The following is a 25,219-nucleotide window of genomic DNA, read 5'->3' on the forward strand; positions in this document are numbered from 1 at the left end:
GCGGTTCTGTGCTGCCAAAGCCCTTCCTGTGATCAGGTCTCCAGCCGCAGCAACTCATGTTCCGCTCTGTGAAATGGGCACGCTCCACTTTCAAAGATCACTCTGGCTTTGCCCTTCTCAGGTCATTGGGAGAGTTATTTCCCTAATGTTTGAGCTCCTTTTGAGAGAGCAGGTTTTTAGCAGACTGGCTAATATGACAGTAAAAGAAAGTAATAAATGTTGGCAGGGATGTGGCAAAGTTGGGACATTAATGCATTTCTGGTGGAGTTGTGAATTGATCCAGCCATACTGGATGGCAATTTGGAACTATGCTCAAAAGGCGCTAAAAGACTGTCTGCCCTTTGACCCAGCTATAGCACTGCTGGGTTTCTACCCCAAAGAGATCATAAGGAAAAAGACTTGTACAAGAATATTCATAGCTACACTCTTTGTGGTGGCCCAAAATTGAAAAACGAGGGGATGCCCTTCGATTAGGGAATGGCTGAACACATTGTGGTATATGTTGGTGATGGAATATTATTGTGCTAAAAGGAATAATGAACTGGAGGGATTCCACGTGAACTGGAATGACCTCCAGGAACTGATGCAAAGTGAGAGGAGCAGAACCAGGAGAACGTTGTACACAGAGACAGATACACTGTGGCACAGTTGAACATAATAGACTTTTCTACTAGCAGCAATGCAATGGCCCAGGACAATTCTGAGGGACTTACGGGAAAGAATGCTATTCACATCCAGAGGAAGAACTGTGGGAGCAGAAACACAGAAGAAAAACAACTGCTTAATTCCATGGGTTGATGGGGATATGATTGGGGATGGAGACTCTAAGTCTAAGTGATCACTTCAGTGCAAATATCAATAATATGGAAATAGATCCTGATCAATGACACAAGTAAAACCCAGAGTAATTGTTTGCTGGCTACAGGAGGGGATGGAGGAGGGGTGGGAAAGAACGTGAATCATGTAACCATGGAAAAATATTCTAAATCAATTAATTAAATTTTTCAAAAAAAAAAAAAAAGCAGTTTTTTTCTTTGGCCAATTGTGTAAAGTGAATATGGGAGAAAATGGAAACAAGTCATTCCAATCCTCTGGAGATGACTTTATCCAATTGGTCACAGCGACTGGTTTTATGTATTGTGAGGTGTGCTTGCTGGCATTTTTTTAAGCCCTTCCCTTCCCCCTTTGAATCAATACTATGCACTAGTTTCAAGGCAGAAGAGAGGTAAGGATGAGGCAATGGGGTTAGGTGACTTGCCCAGGGTCACGTGGCTCGGAGTAGGCCCGAGCCAGCAAGTGCATTATTGGGTGGCAAGAGACACCAAGGAGCATGGGTAAAGGCGCTTCCTGAGCCCTTTCGCAGGCAAGGCTGGGTCTCAGAAGCCACGGAAGAGAGGAGCCAGCACTGTCTCGCCTTTAATGATGAAGCCAGAGGCACAGAGGCAGGTTTCCAGGCACAGGATGGATTCTTTCTGACTGACACCTCAGCGCCCTAGGGCTGGGGCCACCCCACAATCTTCATCCAGTGACACGGATCTGAAATTGTGTGCTGGAAGCTGGGATTTCACACAGACTCCAAGTAGAGGAGGGACTCGTATTGGCTGGTGGGCTGCCCGTGAAGGCCCAGGCAAAGATGGCAGCTTTGCCCTGAGGCCTCCGAGGGGGACCTGAGAGGGAAGCCCTGAGCTCACACAGCCCGGAGGGGAAGCTAGTGCAGCTTGGAATAGCCCCATTTTACAGAGGAGTAAGCTGAGGCTGAGAAGGTACCTCCCTAAGCATCACGGCATGTGGGCCCAGCTGGGAATGCTGGAAGTATAGACCTAGGGAGCTGATCTGGTTATTCCGGTGCAGGTGCCCAGGCGTTTACTGCTTCTATTGGTGGTTCTCCAGGTCCCTTCCCACTCCGACTCCACGGGCATCCCTGGCAGGGCGGTGAGGGAGGGGGGAGGGTGACGACCCCCATTTTACTGCGGAGGCAACGGAGGCTTAGGGAGGGGGAGGCCCTTGCCAAAGGTCAAGCTTGGAATTTTTTGCTGGAAAAGTTGCTGATTAAAGCAGGGTCGGCCCACCAGGCGTGCTGGCAGCTGGGCACGCTTCCCTAGTGAGGAGAGCTGGTCCCCGGCTCCCAGAATCCTGCCTCCCCGGCAGGTTGGGAGGCTGGGAGGGGGCCCCATCAGACGCCTTTCTTAGGCTTGACTCAGATTTGCGATACAATCACTTTCCGTTCCTTGATGCCACCCAGAGGCACAGGATGAGCCAAGCACGTGCCGTTGGGGGCAGGAGGGGGAAGGAGAGGGCCTCGTCTCCGGCCACCTCGTCCCTGCCTCCGTCTTCTCGGTATAAAGATGGGCCTGGATGCTTTGGCTCATGACGATGATTCACAGAGGGGACGATGCTCCCAAATTCCGGAGGAGTGCGGGGAAGCGGGGGGTTGGGGGCGGGTCCAGAGGCCGGGCTCCCTCTGAGCGAGACTAGGGAGGGGGAGCCCCGGCTTTACTCCATGAGGTGCACGGCTGCTGCCTTCCGGATGAGGCGCTCGGTCAGAGGGGAGCCGGGCTTCAGGGCATCCCTTTCCATGAGCAGGCTCCTGCGGAAACAGTGGAGCACCCTGTATGGCCTCTGTCCGGGGGACCCCCCTGCTGGGCCCGAGCCCCATGGAGACTGAAGGGGGGAACCCGGCCTCCTCTGGAGTTGGGCAGAGAACCTCAGCCTTAGCCAAGGGGGGATGTCGGAGCTCATTCGGTCCTACCACCCTCTCTGGGAGCAGGGGAAACTGAGGCCTGGGCACACGCCAGGAGGTGGTAGGGTAGGCCTTGAACTCTTTTCTGCTTGGTCCACCTCCAAAGGAGCCCCCCTGGCTTGCATGCGTGTGTGTAGATGAGAGCTGCCAGAAGGCTGGGAGGAGTAGGCTACAAGGAGCCTTGAAGGCCGGGCTCTCCCTAAGAGAAGGCGAGAAAGGGGTCGGCGGGAGGCTCTGGGAGCAGAGGCTTCCCTGGATCCCTGGATCAGTCACTCCGTCTTTGGGGTGCCCGGGCTCTGGAGGGAGGAGGGATGGGGGAGAGAGCAGTAGAGAAAAGGCGACAGACAGACGGACAGAGAGGAAACAGCAGCGATGAAGGGGGGTCCGGTGGCAGGTTAAGGAAGCTGTGGCTGGCCTGCGAGCACCTGATGCCAAGAGGTCCTTTGAGCTGGAACAGCTGTGAGGTGACAGCCGCAGTCCCGCCGTGGCTAGAGCACTGGGCCCGGATTCAGAAAGATCTGAGTTCTAATCTCATCTCAGTTCTATCCCAACGGATGGATACCGGGCAAGCCCCTTCCCCCTGCCTCAGGGTCCTCAACTGCGCAAAGGAGACAGTAGCAGCAGCCTCCTCCTCCCGGGGTGCAAAGTGCTTTGAAGGCCTGGCTCCAGGCTGGCTCCGGCAAAGCCGCCTGCGCGCCCCGACCGTCCCCTGGAATCAGCAGCTGCTCCTCTAAGGCCAGGCTCCTAGCTGGCCTGACTCCTGTCCCTCTCCCCCGGGCCTGTCTCAGGCCTCCTCCCTGTTTCCCCAGCCCCAAAGGAGGATGCACCGGCGCAGGCCCCGGGCACTGTGGCGGCTCAGCCTGGGCACGGTGCGCTTCCCGCCCGATTTCCAAAGCCGAGGGGAGTCCCTTGCACCATCCCGTCCTTGGGGCAATGGCGAAGCCCTCCCCCGGGGCCGCTGGGTGTGCCGAGGGGTGGGGGCGAAAGGGACGCGAGCGGCAATGCCAGAAGAGGGTTCTGCCTCCGCGGGCTCTGCCCACCTCACCCACCTGGCCAGGTTCCTGTGGGATTTCTGCTGACACTTCAGAGCGCTGTGGACCAGCACCTGATGGAAGACGTCCCTCTGAAAGACAAGTTTCCCCATGAGCAGCGGGAGCAAGCGCGGGGGCGGCCGCGGAGGGGACGTCAGTGGGCAGAGGACGCAGGCGCCCCGGGCTGGGCTCCCTCGGAGGCGGCAGGGCGGCTCTTCCGAGGCCAAACAGAAGCCAGGGTCCAGGGCTGCAGGGAGTCTCCAGCAGCAGCAGGAGGGAGCACTGACACTCCGGCCTCTCTGATGCCAAGGCCAGGCCCCTCTCCTCCAGGCTCTGGGGTCTCTGAAGGTCCCCGGGCCCAGCCAGGGAAAGGAGTCCATTTTACAGAAGAGAATGCCAAGTCTGGGAACAGTCAGAGGCCACAGCTAGTGGTCACCAGAGAGCCGGGAGCTCGGCCCACACCTGGCCTCCTCCCAGGGTCTGCGCCTGTTTTATACTACCTCCAGGACACAACACAGGGGCTTTCCTGAAGGAAAAAAGGCGGGGGGGGCTCTTCTCACACATGGGGAGCTGGGAGCCAGGCTCTGGGCCAAGAGAAGGGAGGCGCAAGTTAGACACAGAGACAGGAGGCAGGGAGGCCTCGGAGACTCCTCCCCAGTGCGGACGCTCCCCCTTTGATGCAGGGTCCCCTGGCCAAACCCCACTCACTTAGGGGCGAGCCGGGCTTCCCGGGGCAGTCCGGACAAGAAATCATCGACTCTTTTGGTTGAAATAAAGACGGAACAAAGCCAATGCAGGAGGGCTGGCCCACAGTCCCCCGCAGTCAGGCAGACCCCTGCGCCCCCTACAGCATGGTCCTCGCTTCTGGGGAAGCCTGGACCCTGACACCCTGGCCCAGCTTGCAGCCTCCCATAATCTCCCCACGGAAAGAGAAACTGTCCGAGGAGCATGAGCAGCCTGAGGCACGGTGAGGGATTAGGCTTGAGAGGGGTGAGCGGTGCTGTGCCAGAAACAAGAATGAACGTTAGAGCTATCAGTGGATCTGGAGTCAGGAAGCCCTGAGTTCAAGTCCAGATTCAAACAACTGCTCTGGGACCCTAAGCAAGTCACTTAAACACTGTCAGTCTCAGTTCACTCATCTGTAAAATAGGGTTCATGACGGCACCTAATCCATAAGGTTGTTCTGAGAATCAGATGAGATATCTGACATGAAGCACTTTGTGACCTTAAAAGGCTACACAAACACTGGCCATTATTCCAATTACATAGTCCAGACTTTGTTTGGATACTTTTAGTGGTGCAGAACTCACTCCCTCAAAAGGTTACTCATTTTGTCTTCCCATAGTTCTCCCTGTTATTAAATTCTTCCCTACACCGGGCCCTGACCTGTCCCCAGAGTTCCTTCAGCCTGGGCACTCACACCTGTTCTCTGTGGCCACAGAGAAAACACTAGATTCTCCTTCAGCCTTCTACCCACCTGAGCATTGCTGCCACCTATTTGGACAATCTTGTATCGGATCGGGAGCAGCAAGTCCACGGCTCTGTCTGGGTTTCCATTCTCCATCTCCATCAGGGCCTGGCACAGAGGTAACCCCACCTCCTGGGCCAGCTTATGCTGGTGGTTCTCACCAGGATCTCTGCAAAGAGAGGAAGTCATACCAGCTGGGATAGAGAGAGACAGACAGACAGAGAGAGAGAGACAGACAGAGAGACAGACAGAGAGACAGAGACAGAAACAGACACACAGAAAGAGACAGAGAGAAGAGAAAGGAGAGAGAAGAGAAGATGAGAAAGAAGAGAGACAGAAAAGAAAAGAGAAAGAGAGAGAGAAGAGAGACAGACAGACAGACAGAGAGAGAGACAGACAGACAGACAGAGACAGACAAACAGAAAGAGACAGAGAGAAGAGAAAGGAGAAAGAAGAGAAGAAGAGAAAGAAAAGAGACAGAGAAGAAAAGAGAAAGAAAGAAGAGAGAGAAGAGAGACAGAGAGACAGACAGAGAGACAGACAGAGACAGACAGACAGAGAAACAGACAAACAGAAAGAGACAGAGAGAAGAGAAAGGAGAGAGAAGAGAAGAAGAGAAAGAAGAGAGACAGAGAAGAAAAGAGAAAGAAAGAAGAGAGAGAAGAGAGACAGACAGACAGACAGAGAGACAGACAGACAGATAGACAGAGAGACAGACAAACAGAAAGAGACAGAGAGAAGAGAAGAGGAGAAAGAAGAGAGACAGAGAAGAAAAGAGAAAGAAAGAAGAGAGAGAAGAGAGACAGACAGACAGACAGAGAGACAGAGAGACAGATAGACAGACAGACAAACAGAAAGAGACAGAGAGAAGAGAAGAGGAGAAAGAAGAGAGACAGAGAAGAAAAGAGAAAGAAAGAAGAGAGAGAAGAGAGACAGACAGACAGACAGAGAGACAGACAGACAGATAGACAGAGAGACAGACAAACAGAAAGAGACAGAGAGAAGAGAAGAGGAGAAAGAAGAGAGACAGAGAAGAAAAGAGAAAGAAAGAAGAGAGAGAAGAGAGACAGACAGACAGAGAGACAGACAGACAGATAGACAGACAGACAAACAGAAAGAGACAGAGAGAAGAGAAGAGGAGAAAGAAGAGAGACAGAGAAGAAAAGAGAAAGAAAGAAGAGAGAGAAGAGAGACAGACAGACAGACAGAGAGACAGACAGACAGATAGACAGAGAGACAGACAAACAGAAAGAGACAGAGAGAAGAGAAGAGGAGAAAGAAGAGAGACAGAGAAGAAAAGAGAAAGAAAGAAGAGAGAGAAGAGAGACAGACAGAGACAGACAGACAGAGAGAGACAGACAGACAGACAGAGAAACAGACAAACAGAAAGAGACAGAGAGAAGAGAAAGGAGAGAGAAGAGAAGAAGAGAAAGAAGAGAGACAGAGAAGAAAAGAGAAAGAAAGAAGAGAGAGAAGAGACAGACAGAGAGAGACAGACAGACAGAGAGAGACAGACAGACAGACAGAGAGACAGACACACAGAAAGAGACAGAAGAGAAAGGAGAGAGAAGAGAAGAAGAGAAAGAAGAGAGACAGAGAAGAAAAGAGAAAGAAAGAAGAGAGAGAAGAGAGACAGACATATAGACAGAGAGATACAGAGACAGGCTAGGACAGCGGTCTCTGGACTCTTGAAAGAGCCATCATCTCAGAGATGGAAGGCCCTGACTGGCTCCCTGGCTCAGTAAGAATCTGGGTCTTGGGGAAGCGTTTGAGCCAGCCTCGGGTTCCAAGTACCGCTTCACCCAGGTAGGTATTTGCCAATAACAATAGCAGTTCAGAACTGCAGACTTCAGTCCAACTTGAACTTGAAGCGTCTGCTGACATGACGCCAAACTGCCTTTCAGGCCTTCCTCTAGGTGTTCCTGGCTGTCCTCTATGTGTTTGGCCCAGCCCCTCTTGGCTCAAGGCTCCTGAAGACCTCAGGAGGGGCCGGGTAGGTGCTGAGACCAGAATTCCTCCCTGTGCACCCTGTGGCCGGCTGCCTCCCTGAGCCCCAGGATTCTTGGCTGGCAGGGGCCCAGCTGATCATCGGGCCCAGCATCCGAGGCTTCACAACATGTGTCCACATGTGTCTCCAACACGGGCTATTTTCCTTCCCTTTGTACAAACGGAATGATTGCCCTGAAGCTGGCCAAGGGGAGAGTGTGGGATGGAGACATGGGCCCCATTGCCCCACCAGGGGTGCCTGGGACGAGCGCCTGCCCTCCTCCAGGAGCTGGTTGGCAGGGCAGCAGGGCCGGCAGCAGCTTCCAGCCTCTACACTCACAAGGGGTAGACACAAAGCGATGCTTTCGTCCGGAGGAAGAGAAGGTCGTGTGTGCCTCTAGGGGGTGCTATCTGCATGCCTTTCCCTGGAGGGAGTGTGAGCAGTGCGGCTTCCAGGGGCCGCTAGCCTCTGCCTGAGCTGCTGTGGGTCCCAAGCCTCAGGGCCCTTCTTGCCTCCCTTCTCCCAGGCTCGTCGCTTACAGAGTGAGTGCTCTGCCTCCATGGCAACTGTCTCCTGGGCACAGGCACCCTCTTGCCCATATCGCCACACTGCAGAGATCTGGCGCAGCCCTGCTCTGCTCAAACATCTTCAGAGGCTCCTGTGGCATCCTGAAGGGGAAACCTGCCTAGCATTCAGGGTGTCCCCCAGCTTGGTGCCCTGCCCAGGCTATATGCTGACAAAATGGAGCACTGTTCCTCAGCAATCTGTCCAGGGCTTTCCTGCCCATTCCTATAGAGACTTTCCTCCCTGATGCTGCTTGTGAAGTACAAACTGCTCCCTTAGACCTCACAGAGGGGCACCTTGGAATCACCCCCTTGCTAGCTTACTGGGCCAGTTCCTGAAGAGTGGTCAGGAGCTCTTGGGCAGTCCCATGGTCCTTGGCCCCCAGGAAGGACATCAGGAAATGGACATCATTAAAGAGCAGGATGTGGTCCCTGGAATGCTGCTTTGTAACAGGAAGTATGGCTTGCCAACGGTCTCCCACGGACACACCTACATACAGAACAAGCTTAGTCACAATGTGGGAGCAGATTGGCCCAGCAGGGACGGAGCAATGCCCCCATTTTTCAGAGGGGAAAACGGAGGCTCTGACAAAAGAAGAGACTTGCCCAAGGTCATACAACTGGGACGTTCCAGAGTCAGGATTCTTCCTCATCACGATCATCCTCGAGCCCAGCTTAGCAAAATTCTTCCTCAAACCTGGTTCTTTAGATTGAATAGGACATGCCTAGGAGTGGTCTGCCCACACAGAGGGCAGGGGGCTGCCAGCCATTCTTCCTCCCTAGCGCTGGGCCACAGGCCTTCCTCATATAGCCCAAGACCACACCAGCTTTCTCAGCTCTTGGCTCTTCCCCTGTTTCATATCTGTTTCATATCAAGTTCTTTTTCAGACAAACTGTTATCTAGACAGGTCTTTTGTCATTTACTTGTGAAATTGTATGTTTGGGCCCTGGTGAAGGACTTTATATTGGTTTCTATGAAATGCCATCTTTTTAGATTTGAGCCAGTATTCGAGGCCACTGAGGCTTGGGGGACCTGGAATCCAATAAGCCTGCTCTTCTCTTTCCTCTGAATCCCTGGGAGGTTAGGTAAACCTACCACAGGGTATCTATCAAAGTCACAGATAACAATGTCAGGCAGCATTGGGCCAAGGCCAGACAAGGCCTGATCACTTTTGGAAAACCCTAAACCAAGAGATGCTGATGGGAAGGAAAGAAAGAATGAAGAAAACTGGATTCACCTTCCATCTGAAGTCTGTACATCAAGGAACAGCTGTCCACCATGTCAAGCATTGAACCTGTTGACAGAAGGCTGGGTGCAATCTGCAATACAGACATTTCCACTTAGACCACATGGTAGTAATTGAGGATCCAACCTGAGAGCCACACAAGATCCTGGGCCCAGTGTGGTCCAAGGACTTGGTGCTGACTGGCAACCATGGAGGGAGCTTTCACCTTGAGAGCTGTTCACACTAATGAAATGGATACTGGCTAACCTTTATATCAAGCCTTTAGTGTGCCAAGACCTTAAAATCATGGTCTCACCAGACCTTCATAACAATCCTGGGAAATAGATGTTGTTATTATTCCCATTTTACAGTTGAAGAAATTGAAGAAGATAGGTGAAGTGACTTGCCCAAGGACATATGGTCAGGGAATATCTAAAGTCATATTTGAATTCAAGTCTTCCTGACTCCTGGCCAGAACTCTGGGTACTGTACACCCCCCTAGCTGCCTTGGAACAAACAAAAACAAATAATAATAATAATAGTTCATTTATATGGTGACTACTGTGTGCCAAGCACTAGGCTAAGTGCTTTAAAAACATGATTTCATTTTATCTTTCCAACAACCCCCAGAGGCAAATGCTGCTATTATGTCCATTTCACAGATGAGGAAACAGAGGCAGACAACAGTTAAGTGACTTGCCCAGGGTCGCACAGGTAGCACATGGTTAAGGCCAGTTTTTCACTCGGGTCTGCCCAACTCCAGGTGCAGCTTCTAAGTACCTAAGCACTATATCAATAGACAATGAAATAATATCAGTACTTAACATATATGCACCAAATGGTACAGCATCCAGATTTTTAAAGGAGAAACTAAAGGAGCTTAAGGAGGAAATAGACAGTAAAACTAAACTAGTGGGGGACTTCAGAACTATCAGAACTAGATAAATCTAACCAAATCCCTATCAGAACTAGATAAATCTAACCAAAAAATAAATAGGAAACAAGTAAAGGGTGAATGAAATTTTAGAAAACTTAAGATTTAGTGGATATCTAGAAAAAACTGAATAGAGATAAAAAGGAATATACTTTCTTTTCAGCAACTCATTGCATATATACAAAAACTGACCATGTACTGGGGAATAAAACTTCAAAACCAATTGCAGAAAAGCAGAAATAATAAATGCAACTTTTTCAGATTATAATGCAATAAAAATTATAATCAATACAGGTTCATGGAAAAACAAATTAAAAATTGATTGGAAACTAAATCCTCAAATTGGTGGGTCAAAGAACAAATCATAAAAGCAATCACTGATATCATTAAAGAGAATAATGATGAGAAGACAATATATCAAAATGTATGGGTTACAGACAAAGCAGTACTCAGGGTAAAATTTATATTCCTGAATGTTTATATCAACAAAATAGGCACTGTATCAAAAGACTTCATTTGAGGATTTAATTTTTTCATGAAACTTAATATGGTCACTTCAGTGAGAGTTAGTCTTCAACATAAAAAACTTTGTCGACAAGATCACGTTGGTTCATTCATTCATGCCACAAACACAGATCCAGTTCCCAATGTATGCTTGGCTAGGGGAAGATAATGCCTTTGAAATAAATCCCCCTTGTGACCTTCCTGGAGCAATAAGTCTATGTGGGCCTTCCCAGAAAAGAAAGGCATCCCTATCTCTTTTTCACAGATGAGAAAACAAAGGCAGGGATGGGAAAAGCCCAGACTCTAGTGGCAAGATCCTAGTGGCTGGAGTGATGGCAGAGGGGAGCAGAAAACAGAGCTGGATCCCAGGCTTTCCTTCCCCAGGTTGGCACATGGTAGGGGCTTCTTAAATGCTTCCTGACTCATTCATACAGAGGGAGAGACTGAGACCCAGAGACTGATCCTGAGTCATCCAGCCAAGGTTGCCCTCCAGGTTCTCTTACCCCATACCTTGTCCTCTTTCCAGGTTAAGAGGCTGCCTGCTATGGGCAGTGTTAATGCTCCCTGCTCTTAGGGATAAAATGTTTTATGGACCCAATTCTCTCTTCTAGGTAAGGCAAGACTGAGGCCCTTCAGGGCCTCTGATCACCTTGGGCAGAGCTGATGTACAGGTCAACATCCTTAATGAGGACCCCAAGAGCAGACCATTGGGTGAGACCACCTTCTTTGAGGGAAGGAGAGCCCCATATGAGACCTATCCATCTAGCAGAGGATGTTCCCAGCCTTCCTAGCATGGGGCAGAGGGGGCTTTACCCCAGAGACCTTCTGAAGTATGGGGTTAGCTAGGCCTTGAGTGAAGGGCCCAGACTGACATGTGTACTCACGTGGTCATCATAAATGGTCAGGGCAGCTTCGTATTCACCCTGCAAAAACAAAAACTTTGAGTGGCATATGGGTGATTGAATCTGAGAAAAGTTTCCCGAAGCCTGGGGCCTCCTGCTGACTGAGGGACATGGTCCTGGGGCACACTGACACCTACATTTTGGAAACAGACCACAAGGGGGACAATTGTTGGACTTCTTGTGCTTGTCCCAAGTGGTATGAGATTTGGAGAGGGAAAATAGATTTTTGTAAATTGATGAATTAAAGAAAAATAAAATAAGCCTTAAGACACAGGTCTTGTGAACTCACAGGACTGCAGAGGCAGAGCTAGAAGGGACATTGGCTGCCTCTGGTTTGGCCTGTTCACCATCCAGATAAGAACTAAAGGGAAAGGACTTAGCCAAGGCTCAGGGAGAACTCATGGCCTCTGACACCAGAACCCTGCCTCCCAAATCAATGGGAAAGTCAAAGTCTCCCCTTGTCACTAACAGCTGGCTGAATGTAGTGTAAGAACTTGAGTCAGGATGGACCAGCGTCTGAATCATGGCAAGGACAATTCTTAGCTGTGTGACCCTGGGCAAAAACCAGCTGTCTCCTTTCTGGCAAAATGGGGATGATGATGACTTTTTCCCCCAAGACCCTGGAACAGAGATAACCCCAAGGAAGGTTAGGGATCCTGGGGAAACCCCCCACCCTAGATAGGCATGTTCCAAGGCTGGCATCTTTGGGGGCTCCTGGCAGGGAGTAGAGCCAATCTGGGTATTAGCTGAGGAACTTATCCTATTCTAGAGGGAGGTCCTTAGGCTCCGGCCCCTGCTGGATTGGCAGAACATGAGGAACTAAGGGAGTATGTTCCCTGGCGATCATTGGTCCCTTTTGTCCTGAGAGCCACCCTCCTGTATGACCTCCAGTTCTGGAGCAGGCAGCAGGGAGCAAACCAATCTCATAGCCCTCTGTGGTTTGAAACCACGCCCTGGGGGTGCAGCAGAGGGCACTGGGGCCCAGAGACCCATGGGAGTAGAAGCCCTCCCAAGGGCAAGGACTGCTTTGCTTCTGTCCTGGGATCCTCAGGCCCCAGAGCAGCCCCTGAAGCTTCAGCATTGATGCTGATGACCATCTTGTTGGGAATACCTTGTTTTGGGGATCAGCCTCAAAGTCAGGAAGGAACCTGGGCATCCTGATCCCAGGGAGCCCTCCTGCTACCGACCACCTGTGGGGAGGATTCTGAGACTCAAGAATGACATTAAGATCAGACTGAGGTCCACAAGCATGGATTAAGCACCAACTGTGTACTGGATTCTGTGGCCATTCTGGGAATACTGTTCTCAAGGGGCTTCCTGGGATTATTGAGAGAGTGGAGCAAAGTAAGTGAGCTCAGGTGGTAGCTAGTGAGCCTTCCAGCAATTAAAGGAAACCAGGTCACAATAATCATAGCTTTTATCTGACATTTTCAGATTGTGTCACAAATTGTTCTCATTATCTCACAGTTTTATCCCTATAACTAGTCTCATTTTAGCTCACAATAACCCTGGAAGGGCAGTGCTGTTATTATTCACTTTACAGATCGGGAAATGGAGGCATTGAGAGCTGAGATTTGCATGGGGTCACCCAGGCACTAAGTGTCTCAGGCTGGATTTGAACTCAGTTCCTTGTGATTCCAAGCCCAGCGCTTCCTCCATACAGTGGGCTGCCTTGCTAAGCCTAGGGAGCAGTTGTCAGAGATGAGGCAGAGAGGAACCTTAGATAAGTCATTAGACAGTTACGGGGATGGTGTCCTCTGTGCAGGGGATGCCAAGAGAGAGAGTCAGGCTAGACTGTGACGGGCTGGGGCAGGGACTGTCCTGAATGGCAAAGCTGGCAGTGGGACCCCTGGAGGGGCAGGCAGTCAGCAAGGCCCAGGGACAGAGGTCCCTGCAGGACCAAGTACAAGAGCATACTTGCTGCCCCCCGAGGTTGGTGCCACAGAACAACATGCCACTTGCCTAGCCTGGTTTCAGCTCAGTGCCCCCTTCCCACTCTGGGGAAGCCCCAGGCCAGTGGTCTCACCTGTTCTCTCACTGCCTTGACATAACACATGTGCCAAACATTGGACACTGCTCAGGCATCAGCAGGATGAAATGGGGCTTCCTGGGCCAGGGCAGCCGGTGCCACCAACTACTCACCTTTTCAATCAGGTATAAGGCCCAGTGCCAATAGTTATGGCAAGCAAGCATGTCACAGTCCTGGGGAAGGAACAAACCCATCAGAGAGAGCCTGACCAGGCTGGGGTGGCTCTGAGGCTGGGGCCAGGGAAGACTGGGGTCCCTGGTCTCAGAAGACCACCCTCCTAAGCGAGAGAGGCTCATTAGAGGGTTGGCTCTAGGAGTAAGCAGAGGGCCACAGTAGGTAGCAGCAGAGGGAGGTTCCCCGCCAATGTTGCTGAAGAGAGGAAGGAAGAATATTCACTCATTCCCACCTTTTGCTATTCCAAACTCTTTAGGGGGTCTGAGAAATGGCAACACGTGTGATCTCTGAATCACTCAACAACACCAGAAGAATTGACTGACCAGCAGCGACCCCTGAAGTCCCCCCCAGTTAACCCTTCCTGAAAGAGTATTTATTATCGAGAACATCATCTCCCAACCTCAATGCACTTTTCCCTCCATGGGGCTGCCTAGAATTTAGCCAATGATTGGGGGGATGGAGAGTTACCTTCCAGTTGGACTCGGAGTGTTGCATGAACGAGACTCCCTCCTTGAGTGCTGCCTTCATCTCATAGACGTGGGCTATCGTGTGCACCGACCAGGCATCTGTGGGATTTATGGACAGGGCCTACAGGGATGGAAGAGGTGAGGGAGATGATTCTCTGGCTCCAGGATGGCTCTGAGAAGCTGGGAGAGGCCTCAGTGGCCACGTGATTAAACCTAGACCGGACAATGAACTCCTGAGATCGAGTAGTGGGAGGTGAGCTCCTCTTTCTCTGTGCCTTACAGCTGGGGGGGGGGGAGGTTTTCCTGACATACCCCCTAAATTTGCTTTTTCTCTTAGTTCTGCCTTCTGGGGCCAAATGGAACCCTGAGATTCTAGAGTCAGTCTTAGAATTTGTGTGAGTAAGAAGGGGCCTCAGAGGCCATCTTATCCAGCTTCCTGCTCCCCCTTCCACACAATACCCCAAGTCTCCCTGCCCTCCTCCAGTTCTGTTCCCTTAGTGTTGTATACAGACACATTTAATAAGCATCTCAGTGTTTACATAAGACAACCCCTACGCTCTAAGAATCCCAGTCTAGTAGGGAGAGGGCTCATTAAATGAGCAAATACAATGCAAGATGACTCAATGCCATGCTGGACAGTCTGTGGAAAAGCTGGCATGCTTCTGGAAACCCAATGGGCAGACCTGTGAATTGTTACCATTGGAGGGAGAAGCAATACTGGATCAGATGTGCAGGATCCCAACCCTGAAGATTCCTAGCAGTGCCATCTTGGATGGCCAAAACCTGGAAAGGAGCCATGTGTCCAATAAATGGGAATGGTGGGAATATTACTGACCTGATGTAGGATGGACACAGGAAGACTCCTGCACACTGAGGCCAAAGGGAGATGGTTGCAGCCCAGGGGCCACTAGGCCAGGCTTGGTCACTATCAGATTAGAAGGAGGAAGAGGGGATGGGGGCACTTTGGCATGACCTCCTTTACCTCTTTGGCCAACTTTTCTGCTTGATCATAGAAGTTGGTTTCCATCAATCCAAAAGAATAAATGCCTTTAACGTAGCTGAAACGGAGAAGGAAAAGAGCCTTTTATTAAGTACCTACTATGTGCCTCACACACAGGTCCATGACTCTGACAATAAAATCATGAGGAAATGGAGATGGTCGTTCTTGGAGGGTGGAGAGAGGTCCTGGCTCAGAGAGAATGGAGAGGGGTTGGTCAATGAGACAGGAAGGCAGCTTGGGTCAGAAGTGGAGGGAGGCTTTATTCCTTCCACAAGCCAAGAGGGAGATTCAGCAGTGGAGTGAGAAGGGAGTGGATGGGGCTGATCTGTGCTTAAAACAAAGGCATGTTGGTAGGAATGGTGAGAGGACAGCCTGGAAGCAGAGAAACAAGAAGAAGCTTATTGTTCTGATATAGGCTAAAAGTAATCTGGGCCTGGACCCAAGTGAGAATTGTGTGAGTGGAGGTGAGGATAAGACTTGGCAAGTGACTGGACATGAGGAGTAAGGGAAGGGCCTGGGGGTCCAGAAGAAGGCTGAGGTCCCACACCTGGAACACTGGAAGGACAGGAGTGCTTGGGACCAGGCCTCAACAGAAACAAGCGGGACGGCAAGAGGTGAGAGATTCAAGCATAGGTAGAGTTGAAAAGGCCAGCCACTGAGCTAGGGTGGACAGAGAGGACAGTGAAGTCAGAGCAGAGCAACGGTCTGAGAATATACTGAAGGACTCTAGGAGGGATTGGTGGGCCTGGTGACTGGAAAGGCCAGTCAAGTCCAGAGGGAGGCAGAATGAGAGAAGATTAGCCTAGACTGGCCACTTCCTAAATAGGGAAGTGGAACCCAAACAGAACTCTTTGTTACCTCCCCACCAATCCACTCCCACCCTCCTAAATTCCCTGTTTCTGCTGAGGAAACCAGACTGATATCCTCAACTTGCCCACCTCCTTTTCATGGTATGTAAGCATCCCCCTATCACAGAGCAGGGACATCAATAGTGCCCCCCAATATTCCTTACACTGGTCCCCATCTCTCCACTCACCACTATCACCCTCGTTCAAACCCTCTCCCCTCTGAAGCCCAGGAAGCTCTTTCATGCCCCTTCTCCTAACCTCCCAAGGATTTTCTAGTTTATTCCCTGGTACAGGGAGACTTTCAGTAGGGCTCCTGGTGGAGGGCCTAGGTAGAGTTCCTCAAGGCCAACAAATACCTTAGTTTAGCTGCCATTTTGGTTCCTCTATCCCTGAGAATAAGGTAAAATCAGACCAGAGAAACATACTTCCCTTTTACTTCAAAATCTAGTTCCTTTTTTTCCCTCTTATAGTATGTCAACTTTCTGTCATCATGGCTGCCAATAAGTAAGTGCTAAATTAATGCAATTGTCCTGCAAACTTGTAAGACATAAATTACTTTAATTGGGCCCTGATTAAAGGACCTGTTATGGATTTAATTTTTTTATTGATAATTTTTATATACATAGATTTTGATTCCCCCCCCCAATTTAATTTTTTATTCTATTTGTTTTTTTTAAAATATATTTTATTTGATCATTTCCAAGCATTATTCGTTAAAGACTATTTGTTTTTCTATTTTATGTTTTTGGGTTTTTTTTTGTAATAGATGACCAGAATGGGGTCCCCTACATTTACTTTGGGAGCTAGAAAGAGGTATGAAAGAGTCAAAGAGATGGAGAGATCAATCCTCCCCTTTCTTCCCCTAGGGAAGACAGCTCAAGTTGTCTTTTAGAGGACAGTATACATTCCTTTAGAGACTGGGTTGAATATAGAAGTTAAAGATTGGAGTTGGCTCTTTCCCCTTGAGGAGAAAGGTATAGCTCTCCACCAAGCTTCAGTTCCCTCCCTTGATGTTATGAGACAAGCAGACTGGATCTAAGAGGGATAACTCTTTTATTCTAAGGGATACACAAAACAAGGAGAGTGGGGTTGCTGGATAAGGAACGTGGGAATGGGAAATCCCTATGAATTAACAACTGACCCCCTTCCCAAATCCTGAGGGCTCAGGTTATCTGCCTAACCTTCCTTGGTCAGTTGTGAGATCTGTCCTTACTTCTATCTAATCTAATTGTGGCATGAAGTTCAAAGGACAAATTTTAGGGAATAGAGAGAATTCTTCTTTGGGTGAATGGCTTTTTAACATAGTCCCATCCACTCCTCTATCTTCAGCTGGATCCAAGGGGTTTGGGTTCACTGAGAGGTGGTCAATGCTCAGAAAGGTCTTCTGTCTCGGAGGTTTCTCTCAGACCAACCACTCCAGGGGAGCTCCCAAAGAGAAGTGAGTTGATCTGGCAGTTTCTCCTTAGCTCTTCTGTGTTCCTTCCTAGAATCCTCCATCTTCCTTGACCTTCCCCTGCTTGGGTTGCTCTTGTAAAATGGAAATTTGAACCCTAGACTTCATTCCCCAGAAGTCCTTGGTATTTCCCAGAATTCCCTATAATCTCACCTGAGTTTCCACCTGGGTGAGATCACAATGAGTTTTTAACTGGTGGTAATGCCTACCTCTCCCTCTTCTATGCTCTCAATCTCTCTACTCGGCCATTGCAAGATGTAGTAAGTAAGCTGTGAATGGGCTAATCAGCCCTAGGCATGTGGTTTTCTTATTTTGTACTTCTTTATTCCTTGATTTCTAATAATCTTTAATAAACCTCATAAAATATAATATTTCTATTACTAGAGACATTTAATTTTTACACTTTTTTCCATGCTGGATCTGATTTTCTCTCTTACACTTTTGACAACTGACTCATATACCCATGTATCCTCAACCATATATCCTGAGTTGGTCTGGGTGTTGGTCAACACGCTCCTCAGGGGGGTAAAATCTAAGATTTAAAAAATTTTGAGAGAAATTTCAGGAAAAGAAGCTCGTTAACTGCCCAAATCAAGAAATCAAAATGTTTGAAGAAAGCACCATAAAGAAACCTACACATCGTCAAAAGAAGCCTGAGGGTTCCTGACATGGCACCTCCAGGGCCTGAGACATGTCTGTAGTCTGGCTTTGAGCCCCTTCTCTCACTTGGTGGAACCCTGCACTGTCTGTGATGAAGGGAGGCCACAAATCATTTAAATTTCACAACCCTGTTAGGAAGTGGTTACCAGATTCTAAGAAAACATGGCCTTTCAGGAAAGTCATTTTCAGGGAAAGGGACTCTCTAAAAGCCAGCTGGCCCCCTGCAACTCCACCAAGATCAGGGCTGTTGTCCTTTGAACTCAAAGAGGATCAAGATGATGCCATCATGTCGGGGTCAATGTACACTGTGCCCAACTACGGCAGAGTAGATGGATCTGAGCCCAAAAAGATGGCCCATGGGATCCTGGCACTGCTGCGTTCCAATCACAGCCTTCCCTAGCTGCAGGGGCCTGAGTATCACCTCTGACAGCAATGCCACGTGACTGCGGGCAGGGAATTCTTACCAGGATTTATGACACAAGATGGAAATGACTCCCACAAAAAGAAAAGCAGGATCTGGGGGTTCTCAGGACTTAAAGTGGGGCAAGGACTTGGAGATCCTCCCCTTTTTACAGAATAAGTGGGTGCCTGGTCTTCTGACTTAAAAACCAAAGGGCAGGGGTTTCCATACTGGAGCAATCACCCCAAAGTTTGGTTCATCACAGCATTACAGAGAGGGCTATAGGAAGCTCAGGGAGTATGTTGAAAACTCAGTTCAAATGTCCCATTCCTCCCAAAGCCTCTTGTACTTCCCCCTCCTCAGGTGACCCCTCACTCACCAGAATACTTGTTTATTTATTTCTAACCCATGTGGTGTTTACTCAAGTGTCTAGACATGAGTGGTCTCTCCCCAGCTAATCAACTAACCAGTAGGTATTCAGTGCCTCCTATATGCCAGGCGGTGGGGATGCAAATTGAGAGCCTAGCATGGTGGTTGGCATGGAGAAGGCCTCTGATGGATGCTTGTGGATTAAGGGATTGACTGAGCTACTCCAGCCTCTCACTTCCAAAGGAATCATCTTCCACAATGCACTGCTCAGTGGCCAGCCAGGCACCATCTGCCAAGGGTAACTTCCTTCCTTCCAAGGAAATCCAAGACCTACAATACTCCCCAAAGAGCCACATACCTGCTGAGGGGAATGTTGGGGGTCCAATAAGGATAAATCCGAGCAACAGAGTCCCTCATCTGAGCCAGATACCCCAGGTAGAAGAAGGAATCATGGGAAAACTTCAGTGCCAACATGTCAGTGGGGTAGTCTTGGAGGATCTGTTCCCAGATGGTACATGCTTTTGGAAGGCACCTAGAAGGCAAAGAGGCGATGCTGTGAAGGAGCCATGGGTGGTCCAGCACTGAGTAGTACTATGGACCTCCTCCTTTTAGCATGCAGGGGACCCTCAGGCCTGACCTTGGACAGGATTACCCCCTCTGGGAAGGTTTTGATTAATAGCCTGGAGCTTGGTCTTTGGCAAACCAAACATGACAGCCCCAGGCTGCCCCAAAGGGCATGAATTCTTAGTCACAGTAAAGATGGATCAAAGGTTCTTACCAGTTCTGAAGTTGATAATTGGGAAAAGCCCCTGAGGAATCATTTTAAGTGGGAGAGGACTTGGTTCATGCCAGGAAGAGCCCTACATTAGTAGGGCTAGGAAGGAACCTAGAACATGGAATGTCAGAGCTGGGAGGGAGAGCCTGAGAACACGGCTTGTCAGAGCTGGAAAGAACATTGGAATATAGATCACAGAATGTCAATGTTTGGAGGACTTCTAGGGGGCAACAAGGTCATCCTCCTCATTTGACAGAAGAGGGGCCCCACAGCGCCGCCACAGAGCCCTTTGGTTTTTTAATTCTTTCTTTGACCAGGCCAGGGGCTCTGGCCCCAGGAGCCCCTTCCCTTCCTCCTCTCATCCTCTCCCTCTACAAGAGAATGCCTCCTGAGCCTCCCCTCTGGAGGGTGCAACCAACCCCCTTCTGTTTCTGTGAGCTGGTCCACCCTTCTCACCCCTTAGCGAACATATCCACAGCAGACACATGCAGCCGCTCCCGCTCTGTCAGGTTCTGCTTCCTGGAAAGCTCCATCATCGTCTCCATGGAGACTCGAAGGTCTGGATTCAGTAGCACTGAGGTCCCGGTGCCAATGAGTGCCAGACCATTGGAGATGACATGCCCCATCACTAAAGAAAGTCATTGAAAGCTGTGAGCGATGACAATAGATACCCGGGAGAGAGCCGCTAAGTAGCTGAGCCGAGCTGGGAGAAGACCAGTGACCTGTGGGCAGGACAGCCCTGATCCCTGCAGGCCTCCATTCCTCCCACAGGTTCAAGCTCTTTGGGACTCCTCCAAGTAGCCCAACTGCCCTGACATGTGAGGTTCTTGGCCTTGAGCCAAGCTCAGACTGTTTTATACTCTAGTTGGACAGCGTCATGGCAGATAGGAGAAGGCCATGGAGGATGGTCAGAGGAGTCAGCTGCTCATTGGCCTTTCTTGTGCAAGGCAGAGGAGAATGAATACAGCTCAGAGATCTCATACTCCCTACTGCATCTGGGCAGGTTGGACCAATTTGGAGAAAAGCACCTAGTTATGTCAGGAAAGGAACAGAACTATTCATGCCCTTTGATGCAGAATTTGACCCTTTCACCCAGGGATGTCACTGAGAGTAGCAGGACAGCCTGCTGTACACAGATACTGGGTGCCACACTGCTTCAAATAGGAGAGATGTGGCAGAAACAGGCGATGTCCAAGAGCTGGAGAATGACCACACTGATCAGAAATAGGAATGCAGCAGAAAAGAAGGAGTGTGTCCTGGAGAACAGAGAGCTTGCCTTTTGGTCCAGAAGCCCTGGGTCCAAATCCTGTCCCAGACATTTGAACTCTCAGTGCACCCAGGCACTTAAGGCAAGGGTCCTTACCTAGGGATCCTTGGGCAGATTTACTTAAAATTTTTGATTACCGTTCTTTCCATGTGAGTGGCTTCCTTCATCATTCTCTGTATCATGTACGCATTTACAAACAATTGTAGAGAAGGCGAGAAGGTGCTGCCAGCCTGACTGCTGGAGGCCTACTCTGCTCATCTGTATTGAGAGGAGGAAGCTAGGAGGCTTAAATCCCTACATTGGAAGGGAAGGGTCAGTCATGTGGCCCACACTCCCAAGGACCAGATTGTTATATAATCAGAAATATTTAACAAAGTAAGGAAAAATATGATAAGACCTAGTCAACATTGCATCTTAAAGGAAGTCAATATATCACTCACAAAGATCCTCATCTATGGTTTGGGAGCTTGTTCATATTTGAATTTGACACCCCTGATCTACACCAAAAAAATCACCAGTCAGGTTTACAAAAGGAACAATGATTGGACTATGAGAGTTTTGGAAAGGAAAGATCTGGGCAGACTCATAAAGGGGAGGTGACAGGGAGTAGCTGTCAATATAAATACACTCTAGACAACATGAGTGAAGATGACCTTCATGGACTTCATGTCAGTGAGGACGATTGACTAGGCTTCGTATTAGAGAAGATGACCATCATAGGCTTCATTTTAGTGATGATGACCATCAAGAGCTTTATGCCAATGAGAATGACCATCATGGCAGTGAGGATGACCATCAAGAGCTTTATGCCAATGAGAATGACCATCATGGCAGTGAGGATGACCATCAAGAGCTTTATGCCAATGAGAATGACCATCATGGCAGTGAGGATGACCATCAAGAGCTTTATGCCAATGAGAATGACCATCATGGCAGTGAGGATGACCTTCATGGGCTTGATGTCAAGTGAGATTGACCTTCCTGTGCTTCATGTCAATGACGATGACCATCACGGGCTACAAAGCTCAACTCAGACAGTGGACAGAGCTGATTTTCCAAGCCCAACCTGACATGATCCTCTCCTTCTGAGCTCCACAGGGCAGCATATGTCACTGGGACCCTCCCTCTTTCAGGCTGTTTGCAGATAGTCCCTGGGCTGCTTAATCTCCTTAAAGAACAAGTCTGACTAGCCAGTAAACTACAGTGCCTCCTTCTTCCTCCCAGGATCAAACATCAAATCTTCTCTTTGGCATTTAAAACCATTCAGAGTCTGTCCCCCCCCCCCTTGCTCTGCCCTCTGGATACCCTGCAGGTACACCAGCTTCTGCTCCCCCTCCTGGCCTAACTCTCCCCATTTCCTGCCTCGGGGTATTTTCCCCTGGCACTCTTTCTGCCTCCTGGCTTCCTCCTGCAAGGAACCTTCCTTAATCTCAGTGCCTTCCCTCTGGGATTGTCCAGTTTACCATGCACACATCTGTTTGTACCTAGTGGTTTACTTGCCATCTCCTTCATTTGATTGGTAGCTCCCTGAGGAGAGGAGAGAACTGCCTGAAGGCAAAGTCCTCTTCTTCTTCCTTTGTATCCCTAGGGCTGAGCCCAGAGTCTAGCATACAACAGGTACTTTATTATTTATGCAAACTATAAATTTCCAGACAAATATTTGAGAACCAAATACAGTAAAGAGACCCATGCTTGTTTTGAAGGGCCCTTACCAAAAGTTGGATCTGCTGCCTTGAGTTTGGAAAAGCATCCTTCCAGGCCACCAAGACTCTTATCATTGGTCCACGTCACATACTGAAATAAGGAAAACTGTGCTCACAACTAGGAACTCCTGACAAGGATTCACCAAACCCAGCCTCAAGGGGCCCAGGACTGTGGAGGCCTTTGGAGCCCAGACTGTGAAGAGTCTGGGGGCCCTCTCAGACGCTGACAGACTCTGGAGCTCACTTTTCCTTGATCTGGAACCCCCAGATGGAGTTTTTAGGCTGACCAATCACTTTCCCCACTGTACCCTCAGAGGTGAGGAGTAGTTGTATGGTTATCTCCATTTTATAGGTGAGGAAGCCTATAAGCCCTAGTTTCTCTCTGTAGAATGGAGGAGGGTTGGAGTAGATGGCTCCTGAGATTCCCTTCAGCCCTAAAGCTTTGGGTCTTAGAATCTAATCCACCAGAAGAACTTGGGGGAGAGGGGCTGATGGCTCGGCAAACCTGTATTTCCTAACTGCACAAGACAAGAAAAGGGGGGCAGCCTCCAGGAGTAGTCAGAACTCAGCAGAGAACTAAAAACCCATTTCCAAGGAAAAGTTCCATTTGCCTAGGGGGATCAGGGAATAGGGAAGTCTTGCCATGTCAGCCTCCTTTAAGGAACCACTGAGAGTCTCCCCAAACCAAGGGCTCTTTTCATTCCCCCCAACATGGAAAAGACCCTCCCTCTACACTGGAATACCTGAGTCAAAGAGGCATCAAACAGCTTACAAGCTTCGTTACTGGTGGTTGAAAGAGCCAGGCCTTCATCCTTCCAAGCCTGGAGATGGTGATGAAGGGGAGACAGTATTTGGTCAAAGGATTAAAAGAAAAAATCCAGAAATGAGGGGGGAAAAACCCAGATCATGCTTTTCTACAAAGTATTGGTTTATGTAAGATGAATACAGAGAGCTTATCACCTGAGTAAAGATTGTTTTGTGAGTTAAAGGGGTCCTGGGAGAAGCTTCTAGTCCTGGGAATCATGACCCCTCAGTGCCATGTAGATTCTGCCACTACAGTGTTAGATGACCACAGAAAAATAAGTAAGTCCCTGCCTCTCACTGGCACCCAATTCTCTCCTCCATAAAATGAGGGGAAGACTAGATTTAACAGTCTCTGTTCGAAGGTCTGAAATTCTAGGTTCTATTCAAAGGACGTTCCTATTTCTCTCATTTCCTGTTCCAAGGCGTTCCCCAGATTTGTTATTTTGAGTTCTCAGGTTCTCCAACTCTCCCATCTCCTGTACTTACTCCTCCTGGATTTGTCCTTCTCAGTTCTAAGGTGCTTTCCAGCTCTCCCACTCCCTGTTCTATAGCTTCCTAGATGGGTCCTTCCGAGTTCTCAGGTTCCTCTCAGCTCTCCCATCCCCTATTCCAATAATTTATACAGATAGGCAAGGCTTGTATACAAAGTCAAAAATGAATTTGAGAATAAAGGTTTAATACAAAGAAGACACATCACAAGGATGGACTTCTTTGACTCTCAGGAACCCATGGAGACAATCTTCATCTCTTCAGGCCTCCAGAGATAAGATGGGTGGTGGAGCATTCAAGGCTGCTCCTTTGGGTTGCCCGGCCAGGCCAGTGATTTGATGGGTGTAGGGGGCAAGCAGTGTGGAAGATCCCTCTCCTTCCTGGGCCTTCTGGGCCAGCCCCCTTCTCCTCTGACCCTCAAACCAAGGGCTTTCCCCATAACCCTTTAAGAGATGCCTGGCTGCATTCCTTAACTCCATTTTACAGGGGAGGAAACTGAGGCTTTGGGACAGGGTGAGAGTTGAAGAACCCAGGGTTCCTCGGGCTCCACACTTCCTCAGGTGTGCTGGGGCTGGCACAGAGGGAGGGGGCTAGGCCTGGCCAGGCCCAACAACCCGGAAGTACTTGCATTCCAATCCTACTTGGTCACTTTCTTCTAAGAAAGAAGCGCATTTTCTTAAAAATGAGATAAATGGGGGAGTAAGTAAACAAGCCAAGAGATGGAGACACGTAAACACAGCATCGAGTATCACTCGGGGGAGGAGGGAGACGAGCTGGCCAGAGGCTGGGCTGGGGGGTGGGGGGGAGGGAAGGGAACTGACCAAAGGGAAGAGGTGGGGCTGGGCAGGAGGGGGAGCAGGTCAGAGGCTGGAGGAGAGGGGGGGAAAGGGAGCTGGCCAGAGGGGAGGAAGGTGGGGGGCAGCCGGCCAGGGTCGAGGTTGGACAAGGCTTGGGGGGGTCATCCCTCGGGAGTCCTGCTCTGCGGAGATGAGGGGGCAGGACCAGGGACCCCTGTGGACAGAGTCTCTCCCCGGCCCAGCTCGAGCCCAGGAGGGTACCTGGCAGTCGCGGAGCGAGCCCGGAGAGGACATGGCGAGTGCGGACCGGCTGGAACTGGGGCGCAGCGGTAGTGGGGCGGAGGGAGGGGGCGGGGCAAGGGAAAGGGGGCGGGAAAGAGGACGCCGGAGGTCTGGGTCAGGGGCGGGGCGAGGGAGGAGAGGAGAAGTTTGGGGCAGAGTCCAGGCCCGGAGCTGGGGGGCGGGGGCGGGGGCGGGGGGAGGGAGGGGAGGAGAGGTATAGGGCAGGGTCCAAGCTCGGGGCTGGGGTTGGGGGGAGAGGGGGGGAGGGGAGAGGGTGGGGCGAGGGAGGGGAGGAGAGGGGAGGGGCAGAGTCCAGGGAGGGGGGCAGGGCGAGGGAGAGGGGAGGG

General features: G+C 50.0%; 2 protein-coding genes across 2 annotated transcripts in view; one reads left to right on the top strand and one right to left on the bottom strand.

Annotated features, from left to right (window-relative positions):
- Positions 1-643: 643 nt before the first annotated feature.
- On the bottom strand, positions 644-24,954 carry TTC38 (tetratricopeptide repeat domain 38). Its single transcript, XM_001378595.4, has 14 exons — positions 24,852-24,954; positions 23,244-23,321; positions 22,510-22,591; positions 19,987-20,158; positions 19,114-19,287; positions 15,008-15,083; positions 14,027-14,146; positions 13,498-13,557; positions 11,338-11,376; positions 9,028-9,109; positions 8,114-8,279; positions 5,249-5,408; positions 3,790-3,863; positions 644-2,587 (listed from the first exon to the last, which is right to left on the bottom strand). The coding sequence occupies exons 1-14, from the start codon at positions 24,882-24,884 to the stop codon at positions 2,494-2,496; spliced, it is 1,410 nt and encodes a 469-aa protein (XP_001378632.2). The 5' UTR covers positions 24,885-24,954; the 3' UTR covers positions 644-2,493.
- Positions 24,649-25,219, top strand: part of CDPF1 (cysteine rich DPF motif domain containing 1) — a 44,324-nt gene continuing 43,753 nt past the window's right edge. The window contains exon 1 of the mRNA XM_056797616.1: positions 24,649-24,889. The gene's annotated coding sequence lies outside the window, so the exon portion shown is untranslated. The remainder of the gene's footprint in view (positions 24,890-25,219) is intronic.

The sequence above is a fragment of the Monodelphis domestica genome, chromosome 5, assembly GCF_027887165.1.
Source record: "Monodelphis domestica isolate mMonDom1 chromosome 5, mMonDom1.pri, whole genome shotgun sequence".
NCBI classification, from domain to species: Eukaryota; Metazoa; Chordata; class Mammalia; order Didelphimorphia; family Didelphidae; genus Monodelphis; species Monodelphis domestica.